The sequence below is a fragment of the Podarcis melisellensis genome, assembly GCF_964234715.1.
Source record: "Podarcis melisellensis genome assembly, chromosome: 1".
NCBI classification, from domain to species: Eukaryota; Metazoa; Chordata; class Lepidosauria; order Squamata; family Lacertidae; genus Podarcis; species Podarcis melisellensis.
In genome coordinates, this window is record NC_138528.1 from 20,009,053 (window position 1) to 20,032,912 (window position 23,860).

General features: G+C 45.7%; 1 protein-coding gene across 2 annotated transcripts in view; it reads left to right on the forward strand.

Annotated features, from left to right (window-relative positions):
• Nucleotides 1-23,860, forward strand: part of SYNE3 (spectrin repeat containing nuclear envelope family member 3) — an 89,476-nt gene that overhangs the window by 35,249 nt on the left and 30,367 nt on the right. For both annotated transcript variants that reach the window (XM_081909975.1, XM_081909976.1), the window contains exons 4-14: nt 1,026-1,198; nt 2,421-2,730; nt 7,599-7,760; nt 9,404-9,748; nt 10,031-10,167; nt 14,236-14,410; nt 16,654-16,836; nt 17,020-17,163; nt 18,706-18,840; nt 21,346-21,507; nt 22,923-23,086. In XM_081909975.1, coding sequence (XP_081766101.1) covers nt 1,026-1,198; nt 2,421-2,730; nt 7,599-7,760; nt 9,404-9,748; nt 10,031-10,167; nt 14,236-14,410; nt 16,654-16,836; nt 17,020-17,163; nt 18,706-18,840; nt 21,346-21,507; nt 22,923-23,086 — 2,090 coding nt within the window. The remainder of the gene's footprint in view (nt 1-1,025; nt 1,199-2,420; nt 2,731-7,598; nt 7,761-9,403; nt 9,749-10,030; nt 10,168-14,235; nt 14,411-16,653; nt 16,837-17,019; nt 17,164-18,705; nt 18,841-21,345; nt 21,508-22,922; nt 23,087-23,860) is intronic.

Genomic DNA, 23,860 nt, shown 5'->3' on the forward strand with positions numbered 1-23,860 from the left:
TGGAAACCATGGCTGTTTAAAGTGACTTTAAAAGCATAGTGAGGATGGGGCCTTAGGTTGCATGCACACCATACATTTAAAGCACATCACCTTCCCACAAATAATCCTGGGAATTGTAGTTTATCCCTCACAGCGCTACAATTCCTGGCGCCCTTAACATAGCATGGTTCCCATGATGCTTTGGGGGGGGAGTCATGTATGTTAAATATGCTTTAAATGTACAGTTCATACCCAGCTTTCACCTCACAAGTTCTGCTACCCTACAGGCATTAATTGGGGGGGGGTGTCCCCCCCCCACATCATTTGGCTTCCTTGTGCTCTTGTATTTGTGGATCAGCCCTGTTCAGGGAAGTTTTTAATATGTAATGCTGTACTGTTTTTAGCACTTGATTGGGAGCTGCCCAGAGTGACTGGGGAACTCAGCCAGATGGGCGGGGTATAAATAATAAATTATTAGTTTATTATTATTATTATTATTATTATTATTATTATTGAAGTCTCATTCATACATAGCAATAATTAGATTGAGTCAATTAACAGCCAGCTCCCTGGAAGCCTGCCACAGGGTTGTGCTGCAGCTTCAGGCCTGCTTGGATATTGATTTATTTTTTAATATTATTTCCATTTGGTTGGTTGATTGTATTTATATATACCAACTTCCTGTCAAGGCACACGCATGGTGGTTTACAATTTTCAAAACAGATAGTACAAAATGGCCTCAGGCGTCCTTCAGGGGCTGATGGCACTAGCACCATGATTTAGGCAGCTCCTCTTCTGCCTTCCCTGAAAGGCACACAGGCCTGAGGGGCAAGTATCTCAGCAGTTCTTTAGGGCTGCTGAGAGACCCTTCCCAAACCTGATAGTTATGCGACCCCTAGCCTGGATCTCCTGGCTTCTGCTTTTTCTAAAGGCCCTCTGGTCCTAAGTCTCCCCACAAAAGGTGGAATGGGATTTGCAATGCTCCTGACTCCCCTTTAAAAAAACCTATTTGTGGTTTAATTTTAATGTTTGATTCTTCCCAACAGAAAATCTGTGCTTTGGAACCTGAGGGCCGGTTGAAGATGGACTTGGTTCTCATGAAGGCCGACGCTCTCCTTCAGTGCACTGGTGAGGAGAAGAAACATGAGATATTATCCAAACTAAAGGATATTAAAGCCATGTGGGAAGAGACAGCCATATACATTACGCATTGTCACAGGTAAGATTCCAGCCGTAGGAATGTGCCATTTGCCAAGTCAGACTGTTGGTCTATATAGCTCATTGTTGTCTGCATTGTCTGACAGTCATTCCCTGGGGTTTCATTCAAGGGGAGATTCTTAGACCTGCCTTAAAATGCCAGGGACTGAACACAGAACCTTCTGTGTAGAAAACTTGATCCACCATCTCTGTCATTTTTTCCAGGACATCCCAGACTCTGCTTTTGTTCTCCTAGTTTGGCTGCGGGGAATATATAGCCCCTCTAAGGCAGGGGAAGACCCTACCTTGAACACTGTGTTGTCCTCCATATCCAGCAAAACTATTATGACACATTCATAGCAAACGTACAGACCATTTTATCTGTGGTAAGAATCATAGAAATGGATGGTAACCCTAGGGTCATCTAGTCCAACCCCCTGCAAAGCAGGAATCTCAGCTAAAGCAGATGGCCATCCAACCTCTGCTTAATAACCTCCAAGGAAGGAGAGTCCACAGCCTCCCGAGGGAGACTGTTCCACTGTCGAACAGCTCTTCCTGTCAGAATGTTTTTCCATATGTTGAGTTGGAATCTCCTTTATTGTAACTTGAAGCCATTGCTTTGAGTCCTACCCTCCAGACCAGGAGAAAACAAGCTTGCTCCATCTTCCATGATGCACTAGCAGAGGTGGATCAGGCCAGTGGGCCCTGCCTTGTGTTTTACTATAACCCTGAGATCCATGAAACAGAGCCTAGTGCTGAAGACCTCACAGCTGGAGGTTCCCCACTGGGGCTGAAGGACTAATAATAATAATAATAATAATAATATATTTATACCCCCATCCATCTGGCTGGCTGGGTTTCCCCAGCCACTCTGGGCAGCTCCCAACAGAATATTAAAAACACGATTAAAACATCAAACATTAAAAACTTCCCTAAACAGGGCTGCCTTCAGGTGTCTTCTAAAAGTGAGATAGTTGTTTATTTCCTTGATATCTGATGGGAGGGTGTCCCACAGGGCAGGCGCCACTACTGAGAAGGCCCTCTACCTGGTACCCTGTAACCTTACTTCTTGCAGTGAGGGAACCGCCAGAAAGCCCTTGGAGCTGGACCTCAGTGTCCGGGCTGAACGATGGGGGTGGAGACCAACCATAGCGACAACAGCAGTATGGGAAGGGAACATGGTCAACTGATCTGGAAGAAGTCCATCACTCCCATCACCCAACTCTCTATTTATCCTTTTGCAGCCGTATCGAGTGGGTGTGGCTACACTGGAGTGAATACCTGAAAGCCCAAGATGAATTTTACGTATGGATTCATAACATGAAGGTGACTTTGGAGCCTGACATAGAGCTGCAGCTTGGCCTGAAGGAGAAAGAGTGGCAGCTCAGCCATGCCCAGGTCCTGCTGAACGATGTTCTAAACCAGTCAGCCCTGTTGGAACGGCTGCTGGAAGAAGCCTCTTCCCTCTACAACAGGATTGGGGACCCAAGTGTTGATGAGGACATCCAGAAGAAGATGAAAGAGGAGTACACAGACGTCAAGGACGAAGCACAGGTAAGGAGGGAACTAAGGGTGGGAAAAGGCAGAATATTAAAGAACAAGTGATAGTAACAACAATAATTTATTACTTATAACCTGTCCATCTGACTGGGTTGCCACAGCCGCTCTGGGTGGCTTCCAACATAATAACATAATAAAAACACAGCAAAACACCACGCATTAAAAACTTTCTGAAATAATAATCTCCAGTTCAGTAGGCACAACAGGAAGTCTAATGTTGGTCCAGCCAAGGGGTCACATGCTCAGTGAAGTTATAGTGACACTTTTGGTTCCCAATTGAACTCCCAATCCCTCTCTCTCCTAAACTGGGCACTTGAGTTTTTACTCAAAGAGTTTCACTTGCTCACCACTGGGAGAAAACTAATGTTCCCATTTTGTGCCAAAAAAGTATTCTCACTCTTCCTGGCTGCATTCTCCTTAATTTTTTTAAAAAAGAAACAAAAAGAACTATAACTACTGAAACACAACTTTATGAGTTTCCTGCCAGTTTCTTTTCCATTCAGTTGAGCCAGAAACAGCCTAAAAGGTTTATTGGCAATTCACTCTTGAAATAATGTAAATAACCACTCAGGGGACATCCTGTCTTAGCTGAAAAGGAATATTTCACTACTTTACTGCAGTGTAGGTTAGTGGGAAGCATCACTGGTTTTTTCTCTGTGTAACTTGAACCTGGTCTCATAGCAGTTAGTTGGTACATTCCTGACTGAGGCCAACAGAATGATCAATGAGGGCGGTAACTGGAAATGGGCAGAAAGCCTGGATGATTTGCAGGAGATCAGTAGGGATTTCTGACTACCAATTGCTTAACAATAGCAGCAAGAAAATGACTCCTGCATCCTAAATTATTCTGCCGAAATGAAGGAACCAGGAGTGGATTTTTGTGCAAAAGGGTTGTGAGCTCTGTTCAGTTCTGGTGCTCAGATCAAATCCCCGGGTCCATGATTTTTTAATTCTAAGTGCATGCCTTCTGCATCTAGCTCTGGTTGGCTGACCTGGGACTCTACAATGTATGAGTGGGCCTCATCCCAGGAGTGGAACAAATGGGAGATTGATACCCCATCTGCACTGTACATTTAAAGCAGTATCATACCACTTTAAACAGGCATGCCTTCTCCCAAAGCATCCTGGGAACTGTAGGGTGTTGAGGGTTGTTAGGAGACTCCCATTCCTCTCACAGAGCTATAGTTCCCAGAGTGGTTTAATGGGTGCTTTTTTCTGGGGGGAAGCAGGGGTACACATACCCCTAGACATTTTGTGAATCTAAGTTTGGCCTCATTGAGGAACAGTCTTTCAATATGAGTAGAAAATAAGAGCACCCCTAAACATTTTTTAAGAAAAAAAATCATTGGGTTTAACTATCAATCCCTCTTTCCCATGAGTTATGGGAATTGTAGTTCTTTGTGGGAAACAGGGCTGTACTAACGACTCTCAGCACTCAGAACAAACTACACTTCCCAGGATTCTTTGGGGAGCACCATGGCTGCTTAAAGTAGTATGATGATGCTTGAAATGTGGAGTGCAGTTGTGCGTGAAAACTGGACAGTTTTATTGGCTACAGCAATATACAGGGTTGTCTAGGCATGGGCAGGAATAATGACCAGCTTCCTGATGATCCACCCCAGCTGATTTGCTGGGGTCCCCTCCTGGACATTGCCAGCGTAACGTTCCCACTGTGGTGCAGGCCACCAAGTATGTGAGTTTCACTGGCCAACTTGGCTGAGCAGTACAAAGCCATCCCCACCATACATTCAAGCTACAGCTGTCTAATGCACTGCCTGCAAGATCCCACCCACTACATGGTGCCTCCACAGTTATGATAAGAAACAGTTGTGTTTTGTTTTTTTTGTCGAATGTCCCTACAGAGCTCCTGCTGAGGGGAAAGTGAAAAACTCACAATTGCATGCCAGTTTGGCGTGAGCAAAATTCCTTTCTAGCCCTGTCAACCAGTGACCAACCAAGTTCCCAGCAAGGGATCTGATGGGGGGGGGTTGTAAAACAGGTCTCATGGCAGGAACCCCCACTTTGAGGAAGTCCCACCTTCCCAAGAAGCCTCATGAAAGTGCAGAGGCTTCTGGGCAATCCCACAAGACCCAACCTGGTTCAGAAGATGGCTCCCACTTCTCTAGGCTTGGCACAGTGGATGGCCCCACCTAGAGAGGGTTGGCGGACCATAGGTAGAAAACAGAGTCAATCATACAAGCCTAAAGTATGTGTACCCCTTTGTTTATGTACATTGGGTTAGAATCAGGCCCATGAAATGCTTATTTCATGCAGGATAGTGCAAATAAACATGAGTCCCACTGCAATCCAACTGGTAAGTTTGGGTTTTGTCATGGTTCAGGTGAGGGAAGCAGCAACAACAACCTGGAATTTCATTTGGCATCACTTTGCACTGATTACTTTTACCATCTCTTTTTGTACACAATGGTCCAGACAAAAGGTTGGGTCCCTGAAACACTAAACACAAATAACGCAGTCATAACATTGTAACTCTCAACTTGTGTGCCTGACAATGACCTTTCGGTTGGTTCCACAAGAAATACCACAGTCTGGATCCTCTTGATAGATGTGCATAAGTAACTAAGCTTTCAAAAGCCTTGAGAAATTGCAATAGTTATAAATTATAGCAGAGCAAGGCCAAAAAGGCCAACTGATTAAAAAGATAAACATGCAACCTTCATTCGCTTTTTCTTTCTTTCTAAGTAACCTGTTCTCATGGTTACAGAAAATCTAATCCCAAAAAATGAGATAAGGAGCAAGTCAGGTCTCAGAAACAACCTTGATCTATTGTTTTTCAACATCCATGTGTCACAACATTTCAAAAGACGGCCTATTTATTTATTTGATTTCTCACTCAACTTTTACCATAAGGCTACAACAATGAAATAGAAGACATCTTTTAGAGGACATCTGAAGGCAGCTCTGTATAGGGAAGTTTTTAAACGTTTGATGTTTTACTGTGTTTTTATATTTTGTTGAAAGCCGCCCAGAGTGGCTGGGCAATGCAGTCAGATGGGCGGGTACAAATAATAAAATTGCTGTTGTTGTTTGAAATAATTTCTAATAAAGATTTTCTTGGATTGCAAAAGAATGTGCATTGTATAATGTTGGAGGGGAAGCAAGGTGAGTTGTGGGAAGAGGGTGGGTGGCAAATGTACAATATGTTGTTGCTGTGGCTGTTATAAAATATGAAACAATTATAAAACAAAGCAGTTACAACCATAAAACAGGAAAAGTGGAAAAGCATGTAAAACCAGTTCTGTATATAAAACAATTTTAAAAAAACACACAATCCCATTATGTAAAGTAATACAAATGTTTGAAAACAATTCCATATATTTATAATTCAAAAACCAGTTAAAAATAGTTGCAATATAGATGCAAACTGGGATAAAAGTTCTCTTCTTAAAAGGCCTGTCGAAGGAGGACCCTTTTGTATATGATAAAGCTGGAATAACGCAACAGCAATGACAACAACAATTATTTATTATTTGTACGCTGCCCATCTGGCTGGGTTTCCCCAGCCATTCCAGGCAGCTCCCAACAGTATATAAAAACACGATAAAGCATCAAGCACAGAAAAAAAAAGCACAGTCATTCACGCTTCCACTTGTGTCATGCCTAGGAAGCCTGGGTCTGAGCTCTTTTCCCCTTGCTCCACTGCTTTCCAAGGGAAAACCTGCTCTTTAGCGACAGATAGGAACAAATGGCAGTCTGGGGAAATCCCAAATGGCCATTTGCTCCGATTTCGCACTAAAGAGCTGTTTTCCCTAAGTGGGAAAGGAGCATGGCAAGAGGAAGTGTTTCTAAGCCCTAGGTTTCATTGACGGGCAAACTAAGGGCAAGTGGAACTCTCCCACTGAAATAAAGGTGCAAGTCAAAGCCTGTTTACAGGATTACTTGGAAGAAATTCTTGTCAGGCACAAGGTTGCAGCTGCAGTCAGTTGGACAGTTCATGCCGAAACTTCACAAGTTCCAGTGCGCAACCCCAGCCAACCACAGCCCTTGGGTAGAGAAAGGCTTGCAGAATGATTTCCTTGTACAGTGGTACCTCAGGTTAAGTACTTGATTCATTCCGGAGGTCCGTTCTTAACCTGAAACTGTTCTTAACCTGAAGCACCGCTTTAGCTAATGGGGCCTCCCACTGCCGCTGCGCCGCTGGAGCACAATTTCTGTTCTCATCTTGAAGCAAAGTTCTTAACCCGAGGTACTATTTCTGGGTTAGCGGAGTCTATAACCTGAAGCGTATGTAACCTGAAGCATATGTAACCCGAGGTACCACTGTACCGTATTTTCATGAACAAAAAATGGGTAGAAAATTTGAAGGCCCACAGAGGCCCCCTGGTGGCTGTGGCCTTCATCTGGATAATAAATTGTGCAAAAGCTAAGTTAGCAGCACTGAAGTGCATTCTTTTTCCACAGATGAAGCGTTTTGAAATTGTGGGTATAAAATGTGGAAATCCAGCATGGATGTTTTGCAGATAGATTTTGGCATGCTAAGCCTTTCTTTTGTTATCTCGCTTTTTCTTTTCTAGAGAATGAAAGACTGTGACCTCACAAGGCCCTTGAAAACCTTGCACACATTTAATTAAGTGCTTGGTAATTACAGCATCCTCAGGCCTGGGACACACTGTTTTGTTCTTGAGCTGAAGACAGCAAACTGTTTCAAAATCCCCAAAAGCAGCCAAGTGACGGGTCTGTGTGTGTGTGTGTGTGTGTGTGTGTGTGTGTGTGTGCACGAGCACACGAAGGGGCAAAGGGAAAAGAACAGGCTCTTTGTGTTCTGGGTTTCTCAAAAATGCAAAGTATGAGGACAAAGATAACTTTCGCTTTCCCCGTTTCTGATGTTTCTCTTTTTGCAGAGGAGAGTGCAGCTGCTTGAAAAGATAACAAAGGAACATGAGCGATATAAGAGCAACGTGGACCAGTTTCAGCTGTGGCTGACCCAGGTGACAGAGAGATTAAACTCCTGCCTTAGTCAAGAAGCAAAATCGCCAGCAGAGAACAGAATTAAGTCATTGCAGGTACTTGAACGGTGTCGGGGCTTTCTGTCGCGAGCGGAAAGCTTTACTCCTATTTCCTCGTCCGTCCATGAGCAGGTGTATGAAATGCACGCTCTGAAAGAGCTCATGTGTTCCACCCAAACAGAAGCCTGCATTTCAAAGACCCCATTCCTCTGCAGCTTTGAAGCTCACAAGGCAGCCTAGGGGAAGTTGCCTGGTCTACCTCACATGGTTGTTGTGAGGATTTTTTTTTTTAAAAAAAAGAAGAGATATTGTGCTAGTGTTGGAGCCCTCAACGCTTGAATGTGCCGGAATGTGCAGGACAGGCATTTTCATGTGGCATCCTTGAGCAACTGTTGTTGTTGTTGTTGTTGTTGTTGTTACTACTACTACTACTACTACCACCTCACCCATCTGGCTGGGTTTCCCCAGCCGCTCTGGGCTGCTTGCAGCACATATGAAAACATAATAAAACGTCAAACATTAAAAACTTCCCAATAAAGCCTGCCTTCAGGTGCCTTCTAAAAGTTGTGTAGTTCTTTATCTCCTTGACATTCCCCAGGGAGGGCATTGAGAAGGCCCTCTGCCTGGTTCCCTGTAACCTAACTTCTCACTGTGAGGGATCCGCCAGAAGTCCCTCGGAGCTGGACCTCAGTACCTCAGCAATTCAGCACAGCCTAACTCCTGAGCACCTCTCCCCATATATACAGTATATATTGGCCCAGTGCTCCAAGCAGCTCCAGGTGCCTGGGTTTAGCAGACATTTTAATTTCCTGCAATGTCCTGGAGCCGCGCTACACTGGGGGCATTCTGGGAAATAAAAATGGTGGTCTGACTTGGTCACATGTTACTGCTCAGAGCACAAACTCCTTGCCTCTAAGTAAGTCCACCCGGGCCAATCAGACAGAAACACACCAGGCCCTGCCTCTGGCCACTTAAATCCCATGTTGGCTCCACCCACTGACCTGTCCCTTGCTCTGACCACTGACTTGGTGTTCTTCCACATGACCTGCTCATTGGGCATTCATCCTGATTTGCTTGCAGGGAGATAAGACAAAGCTGACTATGTAACGAGCACCCCTTCTGGTTTGTTTGCGGGCAAGTTAGATGGTGGTGCATCAAAGCAAGCATTATCCCACACTTTCCTCAGAGCAAAACGTCCAAGCTTTTGGGGAAGTGGGTTTGTTGCACAAGACTTCTCGGTCAACTGTACTTGCACAACCTGAATTTGCTGGTATGCGATTGAATCACAGCCAAAAAATAGCAACAACCTGGAAGTGCTCTAGGTATTTTTTAAAAATTGGAAATTGACAACTCTGGGAGGAAGAGCATTTAAAACAAAATATTTATTAGCATTATTTGAGGAAGGGCCATAGCTCAGTGGGTAGAGCCTTGCGTGCAGAAGGTTCCGGGTTCAATCCTGGCTTCTTCAGGTAGGGACTCCTGCCTGAAACCCTGAAGATCCACAGCCAGATAGTTCTGAGCTGGATGAGCCAATGGGTCTGACTCAGAACGATGCAGTTTCCTATGTACCTGAGTAGTAGTAGTAGAATTGTAGAGTTGGAAGAGACTCCCAAGGTTCATCTAGTCCAACTAGTCCTGGGATGTCGTAGTAGCAACCTTGTCCCTCTATGTAACTCTTTCTGAACCCCTTTCTCCTGTAGGACATTGCCAAAGATGTGAAGAGTGGGGAAAAGAAATGGCGACATCTTGAAGCTCAGTCTACAGGTGTGATGCAGAACACCTCACCGCTGGGAGCCGAGAAGTTGAAAGAGGAGCTTGAGGATCTGAAGAAAGCCCTGGAGAAGCTGAAGGTGGTCAGCGCTGAGGAAGAAGAGAGGCTGCTGAAGAGCCTTAAATCTGAAAACGCCTATCATTCGCAAGCCAGGCTCTTGGAAGGCGAGGTCCAGGACTTCCGTAAAAGCCTGAAGAGATTAGGAAGCACCTTTGAATCAGATGACAGAGTGAGAGGCGATGAAGACTTAATCACTCTGTGGAGAAAATTCATGGTGAGTGATTATTTGTCAGGGACAGACAGGGAACAAGGAAATTGTTAAGTCTGTATTATCCTGCCGGGCTTTCTTATCTACACTTATTCATGCCCATGTGATTGAAGTATGCAAACTTGTTTTGCTCAGGGAATTTTAAGAGCAATAGGGAAGCAATCTGGAACAAGAAAATTGCCTTTTTCTAGATAAATGCAGAATAAAAATATATGCAAATGTGCCCAGTAAGATAAATTGATTTGATGTGTGTGTGCATTTTAAATCATAATACCTTTGTGTTTTAAGGCAGCAAAGGCAACTCTCGCAGCAGAGGAATCAAAGGTTGAGAGACTGAAGACTCAGCTGAGGGATTTGTTCAGGTTTTCGCAAGACACGCAAGCACTTTCCGAAAGCATGATAGGCCTAATACGGGAATATCAAAGGTATTTGGGGGGAACAAGGAGGACAGGAACAAGTAGCCGTTGAAAATAAACTATACCTGAGAAGAGTTGGTATTTCCCCAGCCACTCTGGGCGGCTCCCAATCAAGTATTAAAAACAATACAGTGTTAATATTAAAAACTTCCCTGAACAGGGCTGCCTTCAGATGTCTTTTAAAGATAGGATAGCTACTTATTTCCTTCACATCTGAAGGGAGGATGTTCCACAGGGTGGGTGCCACTACCGAGAAGGCCCTCTGTCCGGTTCCCTGTAACCTTATTTCTCGCAATGAGGGAACTGCCAGAAGGCCCTCGGTGCTGGATCTCAGTGTCTGGGCTGAATGATGGGGGTGGAGACGCTCCTTCAGGCATACAGGATGGGGGAGGGGGGAGGCGAACCATTTGGCTTCTATCCAGGCAGCAAAATGTATTGGATCACTATTTCACACCTGGCTCTGTTTGGGGGGATATTCATGCAAAGCTACACTATACCAAGTCAGTCCATTGGGTCACCTAGCGCAATATATTCACTATGTTCCATCTCCATTGTCTTGGGTGTTATGCCTCTGAATACCACTTGTTGAGAATCACAGGTGGGCAGAGTGATGTTGCGTTCATGTCTAGCTTGCAGGCTTCCCAGAGGCATCTCCTCAGCCACTGTGAGAACAGGATGCAATAGTCGATGGACCATTGTCCCTGTGTCCATCTTTGTGGCAGGAAGAAGTCAAGTGGGAGATCCCATTATTGGATACATGGGGAAAGTGTTGGTGGCAAGCGTCTTCCTTTTGCTGCTGACCATTAACCACATGTCCTTACTTAGGAGGAAATGTTTATTGGATAAAATGAGTCTTATGGCAGCACCTCACCAGGATTTTGGAAAGGGTGCTTCTCAGCCCTGTGTGGAGATGCAAGGGAAGAAATCTAGGGCCTGCAAAGCAAATTGCTCTCTCACTAAGTTCTGGTCCTTCCTTGAAGTACTGGGTGGTCCTGCCACATGCCTCGGATGTGACCTAAATAAGCTTTTTGGTCTTTTCCAACCTTACTAATTGGTGTTCTGTTGCTGGAGCACATCAGCAGCATTTAGTTGGGAGAAAGACTCACAAAGGACGATGCTCAGAAACACCCCTGTCTAAAATCCAGCACAGCCAATGGCAGTAAATGTAGACGATGTGAAGCTGGAAAGACCAGTGGTCTGACTTAGGGTATAGTATCTTCCCATCTTCTGCTGCTTAACCCTGCTCGCCGGCCATTAGTGCCAAAACAGTCCGTCATTTCATTTTAAAATATCAAAGCGGTTAAACTATAATAGGAATCACACAAGTATTAAAGCAGATCACCAGCTGACTATTGTGGGAAATGTCCCCCCGCCTACCTTACTTGTCTGTATAAGCCTGGGAGCAAGGAATTTCCCCCCACAAACCTTTTAAAGTTAATGCAGAGAGCACCTGCTGAATCTCTGCTGGAAGAGTTTTCCACAGGAATAGGCAATGGCACCAAATGGCTCAGTTTTGTGTTGGTGTCAATTGAGGATTTTCCCACCCTATAATCAAGCGGTATATCAATTTTAAAAAGTAATAATAATAATAATTAATTAATAAAAACTTCGGAGGCAAACACTGACGCTCCTACAGACGATCTCAGCAATGGTGCTGAGATATAAGTGCTTAGAAAGTCCCTGCAATAACCTGGACCTAAGTTGTCCAGGGCTTTGCAAATTAAAACTAAGGCCTTGAACCTAGCTCAGTAGTCAGTAGGCAGCCAGTTTTAAATCACATCATTTGTTCCAGCGGCAAGGGAGGGTGGGAAGAAGGATGCTTCTCCTCTCACTACCTTGCATGGCATCCTGCCCTCCTTCCTGTCTATTCTGAATGTCAGGTGTTGGCAGTCTGCTTTGAAAAGTTGAGCAAAACCACTTCTCCTGCTTGCCTGGGTGACATCTGTCCTAAGAGCCAGCTTGCTCTGTAGGTCACTTTTAGTGCTGTTAGTCTCTAGGTTAGGGCTCCCCATTTATACTTCGGATCCTTATCTTGAAATGTTCTGTGCCTTGTTTGCCATGCTTGAAGACAGGCAGTACAGAGGTAGCAGTAACAGTAGTGAATTGCTAGGCATGGCCCTTCTCTCCAGTTTTGCTGTGCTAATTTCTTTCCCGTCATAGATTTTTGGGTACACCTATCCTGCCAGTTTCTAATAGGCAACCTCCTGTTTCCTACTTACATTCAGTCGGGATAGGCAGGAAATCCAGCCTGCCTGCCCCTCTCTCTCTCTCTCTCTCTCTCTCTCTCTCTCTCTCTCTCTCTCTCTCTCTCTCTCTCTCTCTCTCCCCCTCTCCCTCTCCCTCTCCCTCTCCCTCTCCCTCTTCCCCTGAGCTTTGGCAAAAGACTTGCACTTCCAGGCTAACTGGAATCAGGAAGTGACGAGGATATAGCCCACACCTTTCCATACTTGGAGGAAAGATCGTCGGTCTCGCAAAGGCGCAGTTAATTTTGTTTGCGTCTGAAAAGCTGTCTTCCTTATGTCAAGTGCAGAGCACGCTGGCAAGCTGAAAGAGGTTTGTCTTTATTAAATGGGTCGTTTCAAGAAGGCAGTTCAGATTTTAGGAAGCAAGTCTGGGATGCTTTCCAATGAGGAGTAGCAAGGAAAAAGAAAACTCCCAACGTTTGCCAACGCAGAAAAAACAGATTGCTGCCAGCTCGCTGCTTTGCAGGAAGTGGCAAATCCTTAAGGGGCAGAAGCGGAAGAACAGCAAAGGTAGTTGTCGCAGGGCCTCTCATCCTCCAAAACTAGTTTGAGGGCAACCTCCTCTTATCGTATACAAAGGGAAATGAGAATGTTGCTGTGCGGTGTCAAGTGAGATGAAAACTCTTCACTGTCTCTAGTTTAGCTAAAACAAAAGGTATCTCTCAGGGAGAATTAACACCCAGGAGATGTTTTCTCCAAAGATGTTTCTCCATTAAGATTGGCAGCTGCATCTGGCCAGGTTCCATCCAGCTAGAAAAAAGTGTTTTGCCAAGTGTTTGTAAAGCAGCAAGTAGATTCTGATTTGGGGAAGTTGTTGCTGGTTTCTGCCTGTCTAGGTCGGAGGGGGAGGGGCATAGCTCAGTGCTGGAGCACCTGCTAGGCATGCAGAAGATTCCGGATTCAGTCTCCAGCATCTCCAGACAGGGCTGGGAGGGACCTCTTACTGTAACCCTTGAGAGCCACTGCCAGATGGTTGTGCTCTGCCTCCACTGCCAGAGGCTTTATCCTTCTGAATTCCTGTTGCTGGGATTCACAGGTGGGCAGAGCGCTGTTGCACTCATGTTCTGCTTAGAGGCTTCCCACAGGCATCTAGTTGGCCACTGTGAGAACAGGACGATGGGCCTGATGCAGCTGTTCTCCATGTAGACAATGCTGTGGTAGGCGAACCAGTGGTCTGTCTCGAGCGATCTTTGTTCCAGTTGCACAGGCCCGCTTATGGTAATTCCACACGGCAGGTGCACCAGGAAGGAATGTGCATCTTGGTATCTTAAAAATAAAGTAAAAAAGGTTTTGTTGTTCCTCTGAGTGGCAGAGGCAGCTGCCCGGAAGCAAAAAAATGGGTTTATTATGAAGCAAAGACTGAACTGCCTTGTGTCAAAAAAGCAAAGCACAGAGGGCATTGACCATTTGGCTTCCAATGTAAAGGAAAAGCCAGGCCTTTCTCCCTCTCTCTCCCTCTCCCCCCCCCCTCTCTCCCTCTCTCTCCTTCAGCTTTGTAGCGTAGTTGAAATGTTGAAATATACTCAGAGTCGAGAGTGGATGTCATGCTCTTTATTCAGCTCATAGTGGTGAGGAGGAATGGAATTTCCCCCAGAATGTCTGTTTATATACATTATTTACACAATTGGTCCCACATGATTGGTTAGTTCTGGGATTCTCCTGTAGACCAATCAGGTTGCAGATTCACTTCTACCTGGAGCTGGATTGGGTGGCTCCTGTGGACCAGTCAGACTGCTGCATTCTGAATCTTATTGTTCTAGGACCAATCAGATTGCTGCATTTTGGATCCTATTCAGCTGAGTACGTAACAGTAGTTCTATGCCTGTTTTGGCAGCCTGAAGCAGAAGACCTTTAAAATGAGCACCGAGACTGAGACGGAACTGAGGCAACGCTTTCAAAACCCCGTGAGAGAGTTCCAGCTGTGGAAGCCATCGGCTCAGAGGCTCCTGGACACTGCGGCGAATGTCTCTGACCCGGCCTTGACAGATGCTTTTCTGCATCAGATAGAGGTGACAAGATTCTCTGCAGTTCTTGAAAGCCTAAAACTTGGTCAAGCACAGAACCTGTTTGTGTTCACACACACACACAAATAATTTGCTGACAAGGAGACATGACACTGATGTTTCTGCAACCACTGGGCAGCCCCCGTTAAAGGAAGGCTTCTCTGTTACTATAGGAAACAACATTTATTATTAAATAATTACATGCTGCTTAATTCCCGGATGGCTCCCAAGCCGTTTCGCGAAACATAAAACCAATTGCCCAATGTTCTTGAAATACAGAACAATTAAAAACGCACCATAATTAAAATGCACAATGAAATAGTCCCATTAAAACATAAAAATATAAATGGCCACGATTAAAATGTGCAGCAAAACAACCCCGTTTGTTTTCAACCCACAGTAATGGCTGTCATTACTGACAGTAATGATAAGATCTGGATGAAGCGAAGAGCCCTAAGTTCTGTGCATGGAAACACAGCTCCCTTTCTCCCAAGTCAGCAGAATCTATCAGTGAGGAATAACAACAACAACAACAATTTATTTATTTATTTATGCCCCACCCATCTGGCTGGGTTTCCCTAGCCACTCTGGGCAGCTCCCAACAGAATTTTAAAAACACGATACAACATCAAACATTAAAAACTTCCCTAAACAGGGTTGCCTTTAGATGTCTTCTAAAAGTCCGATAGTTGCTTATTTCCTTGATATCTGATGGGAGGGCGGGTGCCACTACCAAGAAGGCCCTCTGCCAGGTTCCCTGTAACCTCACTTCTCACAGTGAGGGAACCATCAGAAGGCACTCAGCACTGGACCTCAGTGTCCGGGCAGAACGATGGAGGTGGAGACACTCCTTCAGGTATACTGGGCCGAGGCCATTTAGGTCTTTAAAGGTCAGCACCAACACTTTGAATTGTGCTCGGAAACGTACTGGGAGCCAATGTAGGTTTTTCAGGACCAGCGTTATATGGTCTTGGTGGCCACACCTAGTCACCAGTCTAGCTTCCGCATTCTGGATTAGTTGTGGTTTCTGGGTCACCATGAAGGTGGTTAGAGGTGGAGAAGTTGTCTTTTGGGGAAGAATTCCCATCGCTATGATCTTCTCACCAAGCTATCTCTCATAAACAAACCAAGAATCCCAGGCCACGGTTCGAAAGCTATAGAAGATTTAAAACCTTAAACAGCCTGGGGCCAGGTTACTGGTGTGTGCACATAAGAGCAAAAATTCCCTACCAGATCAGGCCAAAGGACCATCGATTCCCAACATCCTATTCTCGCAGTGGCCAACCAAACCTGCAAGCAGAATCTGTATGCAGCAGTGCTCTTGCAATTCCCAGAAAGTGGTATTCTGCTTCCTTCAACGGTTGGAGACAGAACATAGATTCCATAGCCCAGGGGTCTGCAACCTGCGGCTCCGGAGCCGCATGTGGCTCTTTTACACCTCTGCCGCGGCTCTGGGGCGGATACTAGCGAGGGGAGGAGGCGCATTGTGTGCCCTGACACTCCCCACTGTGACGGGTGCTGTACTGGCTGTGACGTCGCATGGGGGGGGGCGTGCGTTAGTCACGCACTGTCCCGACGTCCACCTTCCCACCCGCTGTCAGATCGCGGCTCCAGAGATATATTTGTTTTAAATGTCGCAATGGTTTTGCGGCTCCCAGTTTTTTCCCCCTTCGGAAACGGGTCCAAGTGGCTCTTTTTGTCTTAAAGGTTGCAGACCCCTGCCATAGCCTGTAGCATTTTTTCACCCCAACTAGTACAAATCTACCCAGTCCCTGATATTGAGATCTGAGAGCTCTGCTTTCTGGCCAGTCACCATTGAGAACATTTATACCATCACCTTTTCTCAGTGAGCTCACGGTGGCAACCCATGTAAGTTAAACTCAGGATTTTTAAAAACATACTAAGAACAGCAACAGTTGTTATAAAATACCAAACCAAAGGTATTCACTATCACATTCCATTGGACTTGGAAGCAAGGGTTTTATTGGTGGACACAGGACACGGGGCCTTTTTGGTATTGGCACCGCAGCTGGGGAATTCTCTCTTCAGAGAGATTTGCCCAGCCTGTTCCTGTTTTCAGATGGGCTTTGAAAATGTCTCATTTCCTGGAGGCTTTTATATGCTAGGTTCTCAGATTTTCATGTGCATTGCTGCATTTTTGACATGCGCTGGACTTTAATGGTGGGGTTGGTGTTATTTTGGAAAGCAGGGTACAAATTATTCATGTGAAAATGTGTTCTCCCCTGTAGGCATTTCTGGCCGAAAGCTCCCGCTTTAAGGAGCAGCTCATGATGTTGCAGATGAAGAAAGATTTCCTGGGCAGCATTTTCGAGGCAGAGAGAGCAAAGTCGCTCCTGGCTGAAGCAGCTGATGCCGCAAAAGAAACAGAACACCTGCACAAAAGTCTGCTTCAGAGCAAAATCAGGTTGCAGGTGAGACACTTCTATGGACTTTGCTCTTAGGCCATGGGATGAATTCTGCGTTTTGGGACCATGAGTCCTCTTGTTATTTGATACACTTGTATGCCTTCATGTGAGTCTGGCAGAGTAAGTAGCGGAAGGCAATCATGCCAAACTGTGTGAAATAAAAAAACAATCTTCTCTCTCTTCGGTTAGGCTTTGGTGTCTCAGCATAAAGACTTTGATGCGGTCTTCGGGCCTTTGCAGAAGAAATTGTCTGCTATCAGAGCCAAGTTGGAGGCAGAGAAGGAACCATTGCCTGACCTGGCGGGCAAAGAAGCCCGGCTGCAGAGGCTACAGGTAATTGGACAATTCCTATTCAGACGAATTCTGTTCTGGTGGATGTCATTACTAAGGCAAAAGAGCACCATCAATGCACAGGGTGTTTTTGTGGAGTCACAGGAGCGAGAGATCCCGTGTAGTGTAGTGGTCAGCGCATTGGACCTGGAGTTGTGAGACTTGGGTTCAAATCCCTACTCAGCCACAGAGCTTACCGGATAGCCATGGGGCCAGTCACTCTCTTCCTTTGTGTCTATTCTGCTTTGCAAAGTTGTTCTGAGGATAAAAGGAGAGAGAGTATGTCCACCAGCCTGTCTGTTTGTAGGAAAGGTGGGATAATTGCAATTCCTTCATTTTGAAAGCTGAGACTCTGAGGAGTTTCCCTTACCTCTGTACCATTTCTGTATGTGCACCTCTGCACACCTTCTCTGATGTCTTTGCAAGGCTCTCATTCTCTCCTACACATATATAGTAATGTACAGAAGAGACTTCTATGTGACAGTGTGCAAAACCGCTGTTTTTAAACAAGAACTCCTCAGTCCCTTCCCCAGCTCCCAGGCTCTCTCTGCCACTAGCTCTGAAGTTTAAAATGTGGCTTGAATTGTATGCTTAAGCTGCTGAACTGCGGGGAGTGGTGGTGGTAATAAAAGTTAGAGATGGGTGCTCATTGCCCCTAATGAACGTGTTAGGGCATTCAGGTTCCTGACATATTTGTTTGGTTTGCTGGTGGTACTGTTGTTTGAGCAATTCTGCATATGACATCATGTAAAAGGCACAACACAGAAAATCCTCACTGTGAGGTTTTTCCCCCTGCTGTGCTCAGTTGCAGGGCAGTTGCTTTGACCGCAGAAGGCTGTTGGTTTAATCCTTGGCATTGCCACTTAAAGGATCTCAGGTAGCAGCTAGACTGGTGACTGGGAGCGGCCGCCGAGACCATGTCACATACATTGGCTCCCAGTACATTTCTGAGCACAATTCAAAGTGTTGGTGCTGACCTTTAAAGCCCTAAACAGCCTCGGCCCAGTATACCTGAAGGAGTGTCTCCACCCCCATTGTTTAGTCCAGACACTGAGGTCCAGCTCCGAGGGCCTTCTGGCGGTTCCCTCCCTGCGAGAAGGGAGGTTACAGGGAACTAGGCAGAGGGCCTTCTCGGTAGTGGCACCCTCCCATCAGATGACAAAGAAATAAACAACTATCTGAGTTTTAGAAGACATCTGAAGGCAGCCCTGTTTATGGAAGTTTTAATGTTTGGTGTTTTAATCGTGTTTTTAATATTCCGTTGGGAGCTGCCCAGAGTGGCTGGGGAGGCCCAGCCAGATGGGTGGGGTATAAGTAATATATGATGATGATGATGATGATAATCACCAGGCATTATGCATGAGCAGGTGGGACCAGAGCTGGCTGAGAATCCCAACCCCCAATGACAGCTAGTCCCTCCCCCTGATGCCGCCATACATTGCCGAATAGCCCTGCCCCCTGATGCCAATGTTTTCAGTGCAAATGCCTCCAGGAAGGGAGACTTCACACTTGGCAACTTGTGCAATGTGAAATCTTCTTCTCCAGGTCATCCAAGGAGACATGACAGAGTGCGCTGTTCAAATTGAAGATCTGGAAAAACTCGTGCAGTCCGACCCAGCGCAGATTAATAAAACCAAGCAGCTTTCCTCCAGCTATCAAATACTGAAGAGGTCTCTGGAGGTAAATCGGGTTTCGCTCAATGTTTTGCTTTGTGGCATAGTTTGCATCGCTGCAGCTGTTTCTCCACAAGTTCCAGACAGGCAAAAAGACTTTCAAGGGCTAGATGGAGAGGACTGAAGGGCCTCATTTGGCCCCTTGGCCTAAGGTTGCCCACCACTGCTTTACCTCCCCCACCACCCCACAGTTGCTATTTTCATTGGTGCTAGTGCAAATAGTAGCAAGGGGCAGCGGCACAGATTTTCATTACAATGCCTGCCACAAGCCAAGTCCTGCCTGGGCCTCCACACTTTCTGCTGTGGTTTAATGCAAAGCCACATTTAACAGTAAGTGTCATTTGCCTCTTAAAGATCACATATTTAGCTTCTGGGGAGCCTGATCCTCTGTGCATATTTGATCCAAAGCAAGTCTAGCTGAGTTCAGTGGAAGTTATTTCCACAGCAGTCCGGGATGCACTCTCAGTTCAGTACTTTAAGGCTGCTGATGCGTGGGACATAAAAATCCATCCTGGTGTTTTTCCAAAGCTTTCGGGGGAGGGGGGTGTCTCCGCCACTTCAGGCATCGATCTGGCCTTTATATATTGTTGTGCAGAGAATCTTAGTACTAGATCATCCGCACAGTTTATTGCCGGAGGATTATAACCGCTGGAAACAAATAGTGTTTTGTAACATAGCGAATCAATTTAGCGTCTAGTGATTTGTTGGTGGGCGAATAAAGGTCTACACTCGTTCTCAAAAGAAACAACAAGCTTGCTGCAATATTTTAGTTTGATGGGCCAACCGAAATCTAAAGGTGGTGATAAAAAATGTACAGTAATGCAGAAATTTGGGGTGGGTTTTCAAGAGGGATAAAGTTGCTTGTAAATGTCAAACTCCTCTTTTGGAAGACTTAAAAAAAAAAAAGCACCACCATGAATGAGAACTCTTTTTTTTTTTTTTTTACCCTGCACGGTGGTTTGGCTGTTTAGGTCTGTGGCTTTGAGAAAAGAAAAAAGTGTGCCTTGCAGCACAAAAACATACATATTTCTGTGTGCGTGGGTGTGTTTATTATACACACACACACACACACACACACACACACACACTGGTACCTCGGGCTGCATACGCTTCAGGTTACATACACTTCAGGTTACAGACCCCGCTAACCCAGAAATATTACCTTGGGTTAAGAACTTTGCTTCAGGATGAGAACAGAAATCATGCTCCGGCGGCGCAGCAGCAGTGGGAGGCCCCATTAGCTAAAGTGGTGGTTCAGGTTAAGAACAGTTTCGGGTTAAGAACAGACCTCCAGAACGAATTAAGTTCTTAACCTGAGGTACCACTGTATATATTTCCTGTGCTGCATCCTACTTCATCAGAAATATAAATAAATGTAAGGATGGGCTGAGCAACCAATTCCATTCCATTCTGGTCTCGCTGTCACTCAGCCATAGGCCTGTTCAAACCCATTGTATGCATTTTGTACACATCTTATGCACACTTCTAGTATGAAATCCAAACTTTCCAGTGCTTTCACCAGTAAAATGTGCATTTTCTATACACCTTCCACATGTTTTAAGTTCTTATTCACCCCCAAAATGCACTGCAATATCCTGAGAAGGGCATAATCTGACCTGGAGTTGCGTTCTAATCCACAAATACATTTGAGAGCATCAATTCAGGTCAGGTCCACTGTGAAAATCGGACCAAGCAAGTTCTCCCTCATCCCCAGCGATACACTTGCATGGTGCATTTTTATTCCTAGAACACCACCGTGTGGCTAGCTTTAAATATGCAAGGGTTCTTTTAATTGCGTGCTGGTTAAAGAAAGCTCTCCTTTTACTGCTGATGCAGATATTACTTTGGTCTGCTATCTACCCTCATTTTTCATTTATGGAAAAGGTTTGCTCCTGCCACCAACTTGCAGCGCAATTGTACTCATGTCTACTCTGAAAAAAGTACTGTTGAGTTCAATGTGACTTATTGCAATGTGAGTGTATATAGGACTGCAAATAAGGCTCCACCTGCACTATACATTTAAAGCAGTATCACACCACTTTAAGCAGGCATTTTAGCACAAATTTCTCCCAATAAACAAACCCGTGTGCACAAACATTTTCTCCTAATGCAATGAATTTTTGTATGTTACTTTCAATTACATCTTCATTTTTATGTACGTTTTCTCCTAAAATCTGCATTTTCATAAACATTGTTTTGTTGGCAAATTGCGTTGCAAAATCTGGATAAGTGCGAATTATTTTGAAGGATGGCTCAACTGTGTTTTGGTTCTCATATCATTTTAGAAAGTGCTGGTTTGATGCATGTGGTTTTAAAATCATCAAATCAAATTTCTCCCCCATCTCAAGGAGTGTCAGAATGAAACCTGGAGCTGTGTTGCAGCCCAGGACTGTGCAAGATGCAGGGAGGCCTAAGGCACCAACCTTGCTCACTAGGAGATAACAAGGAGGGGCACCAAGATATCTCTGTTGTGACTGATTACTGATGTGGTTCTCTCTGATGTTCTTTGTAGAACATGACAGCCCAGAGCAAGCACCACGTCCAAGTCCACTGGACATTTAATGACAAATCGTCAGATCTCCTGCAGTGGCTAACGGTGACCAAGCAGAAGTTGGAGTCCTATCAGGATGGCAACGGAGGGTGGAAAACGAACAACAGGGCTTTGGACTTGGAGGTGAGGATCATTTATTTCCTTGTGATGTCATGACCATGTTGTGCAGGTGGCAAATCCGCCTGCCCCCACCTGGTGTCCTCCAGGTGTTTCTGACTACAACTCCCACCAGCCCTAGCCAGCATGGCAAATGGTCATGGGTGGAGAATATTGTAGTCCATCAACATCTGGAGGGCCACAGGTTCCCTATCCTTGGTTTAGAATGAGGGTGAGGAACCTCAGGCACAGGGCCTAATGTGGCCCTCCAAGCTTCTCGGTCTAGCCCTTGGGACTGCCTCCAGATCACATCCCTTCCTCAGTCACATGCTTGCCAAGCCACACTTCCCACCAGCCCTTGCTCTGTGCCCTTCTCAAGTGATAAAGGCTCTCGCTTCTGGGAGGAAAGGGTGGAGAAGTGTGAATGTGTGTGCAGAAGCCCTTGATTTTGCATGACTGAAATGTAACCTGCTGTACAAAACAAAGAATTACATCCATTGACCCACACCCACCTTTGCCTCTGGCTGGCATTTCCAACCAACCTTGCACCCCTAAAATGTTGCCCTCAAGGAAATGCACCCTATCCCAGGTGCAGATGGATCCGTGGCTGATCTAGCAGGGGGTCCTCTTCTGTTTCCATTTACAAAAGCATCATCTGTGCATAGACTGTTAGCATCCATCTGTTGGAGAGTTACAGCGTCTGCTGTACCTGTAGAGACTGATTCTGGAGAGACATGTTTTGTTGCAGCTGGGGCAGATGAAGGCATCCAGTTGTGCTGCTGCAGATGCACCATGGTGTTTTTTCTCTCTGTGCTCCTCCCAGCGGCAATTCCTCCTCTGTTCACTGCTATGGATGCACAGCCTGTCTGTCTGTTTCATGGCACTGTGGTTGTCTGCAAGGATTCCCATAGGGTGGGGTTAATGTTGCCAGCCTTCATGCCACATTTGCAGACATCTTTGTAACGCAGAGCTGGTCTACCACCGGGCCTAGTGCTGGAAGCCAGCTCCCCGTAGAGCACATCCTTGGGGATCCTGCCATCTTCCATTCTGTGGACATGACCAAGCCATCATAGATGTTGTTAAGACAGGAGAGCAGACATGCTGGGAATGTGGGCTTGGGAGAGCACACCTTTGAGACTCTTTCCTGCTATGTGATGCCCCAAATCTTCCTGACACAGTGCATATGGAAGGCGTGGAGGCACCGCTCCTGGCGGGTGTAAGTTGCCCACAACTCACTCCCATAAAGCTGCATGCTCAAGACGCAAGACTGGTAGACCTTCATCTTGGTGTTGGACATTAGCATCACATTCTTCCATACCCTTTTGGAGAGGCAAGCCATTGCTGCAGCTCCCTTGCCAATATGCTTGTCCGGCTCAGCGTTGATGGAGAGATACTTTAGTGGCATCTACATGATTCTGCGTGTTGTGCCTTGTGCCTTTCAGAGGCTACAAAGTGAGTTTCCAGACAGAGAGATTCAGCTGCACCTCACTGAAGCCCACGGGCAGCTGGTGGCAGAAAACTCTTCATTGGAAGGTGCTGAGAACATCCGAACCAAAGTGAAGAGGCTAAAGGAATCTTTTGAGTCTCTTGAAGACATGATGTCAAGGTAGGCGGATAGGCAGCTCTGATGTTTTGCACTCCAAGTTGGCTGGCACAGAGGGTGGATGGAGTGAAAGGGCAAGCAAAGCCATGGTTAGCTCCCATTTCCTCAACCCTTTGAAAGGTCTGTGTGGTTTGTGGGCTTCCAAGAGGCAACTGCTTTGTTAGCGTGAGAACAGAGTGCTAAACCAATTACTAGCCTGCAAAAGTTACTAGCCTGCAAAAGTTGCTGGCTGTGGCAGAGGCTTCCCTCCTCTGCCACTCGGCTCAGTTTCTTTTTCTAGTTGCAGAGGAGCGATGGAGAACTCCGTTCCTCCTCCACCAGCCTGTTCATTCACCTGCCGGCAATGCCATGTTGCCCATGGCTACTCAGCAAGTGCTTAAGTAACACTTCTGATATAGACACGGCACAGGAAGCAGCAGGCAGAGTGGCTTCCTTTCTGAGTAACTGCTGCATGAAAGCTCCCAAATGCTGCAGCAGTGGTTCTAGTGTGGTTAAACTGTTTATCTAAATGCACCCCACAGTTTATAAAGCTGTATCTTGGTAACAAAGGAACCCAGCAGCGTTTGTGCTCTATGGAAGCCTACAAGCAGGAACCAGTTCTCTTCCAATAGGCCCTTTTTATTTTTAACAGACGTTTCTGTTTTCATAAGGTACATTTAAAGTACATTTTCCCACAATCCCACAAATCTTAGGAACTGTAGTTTTCCCCTCTCAGAGCTACAACTCCCAGGGTTCTTTGGCTTGGGGGAATGTACGCTTTAAATATATTACCGGTAT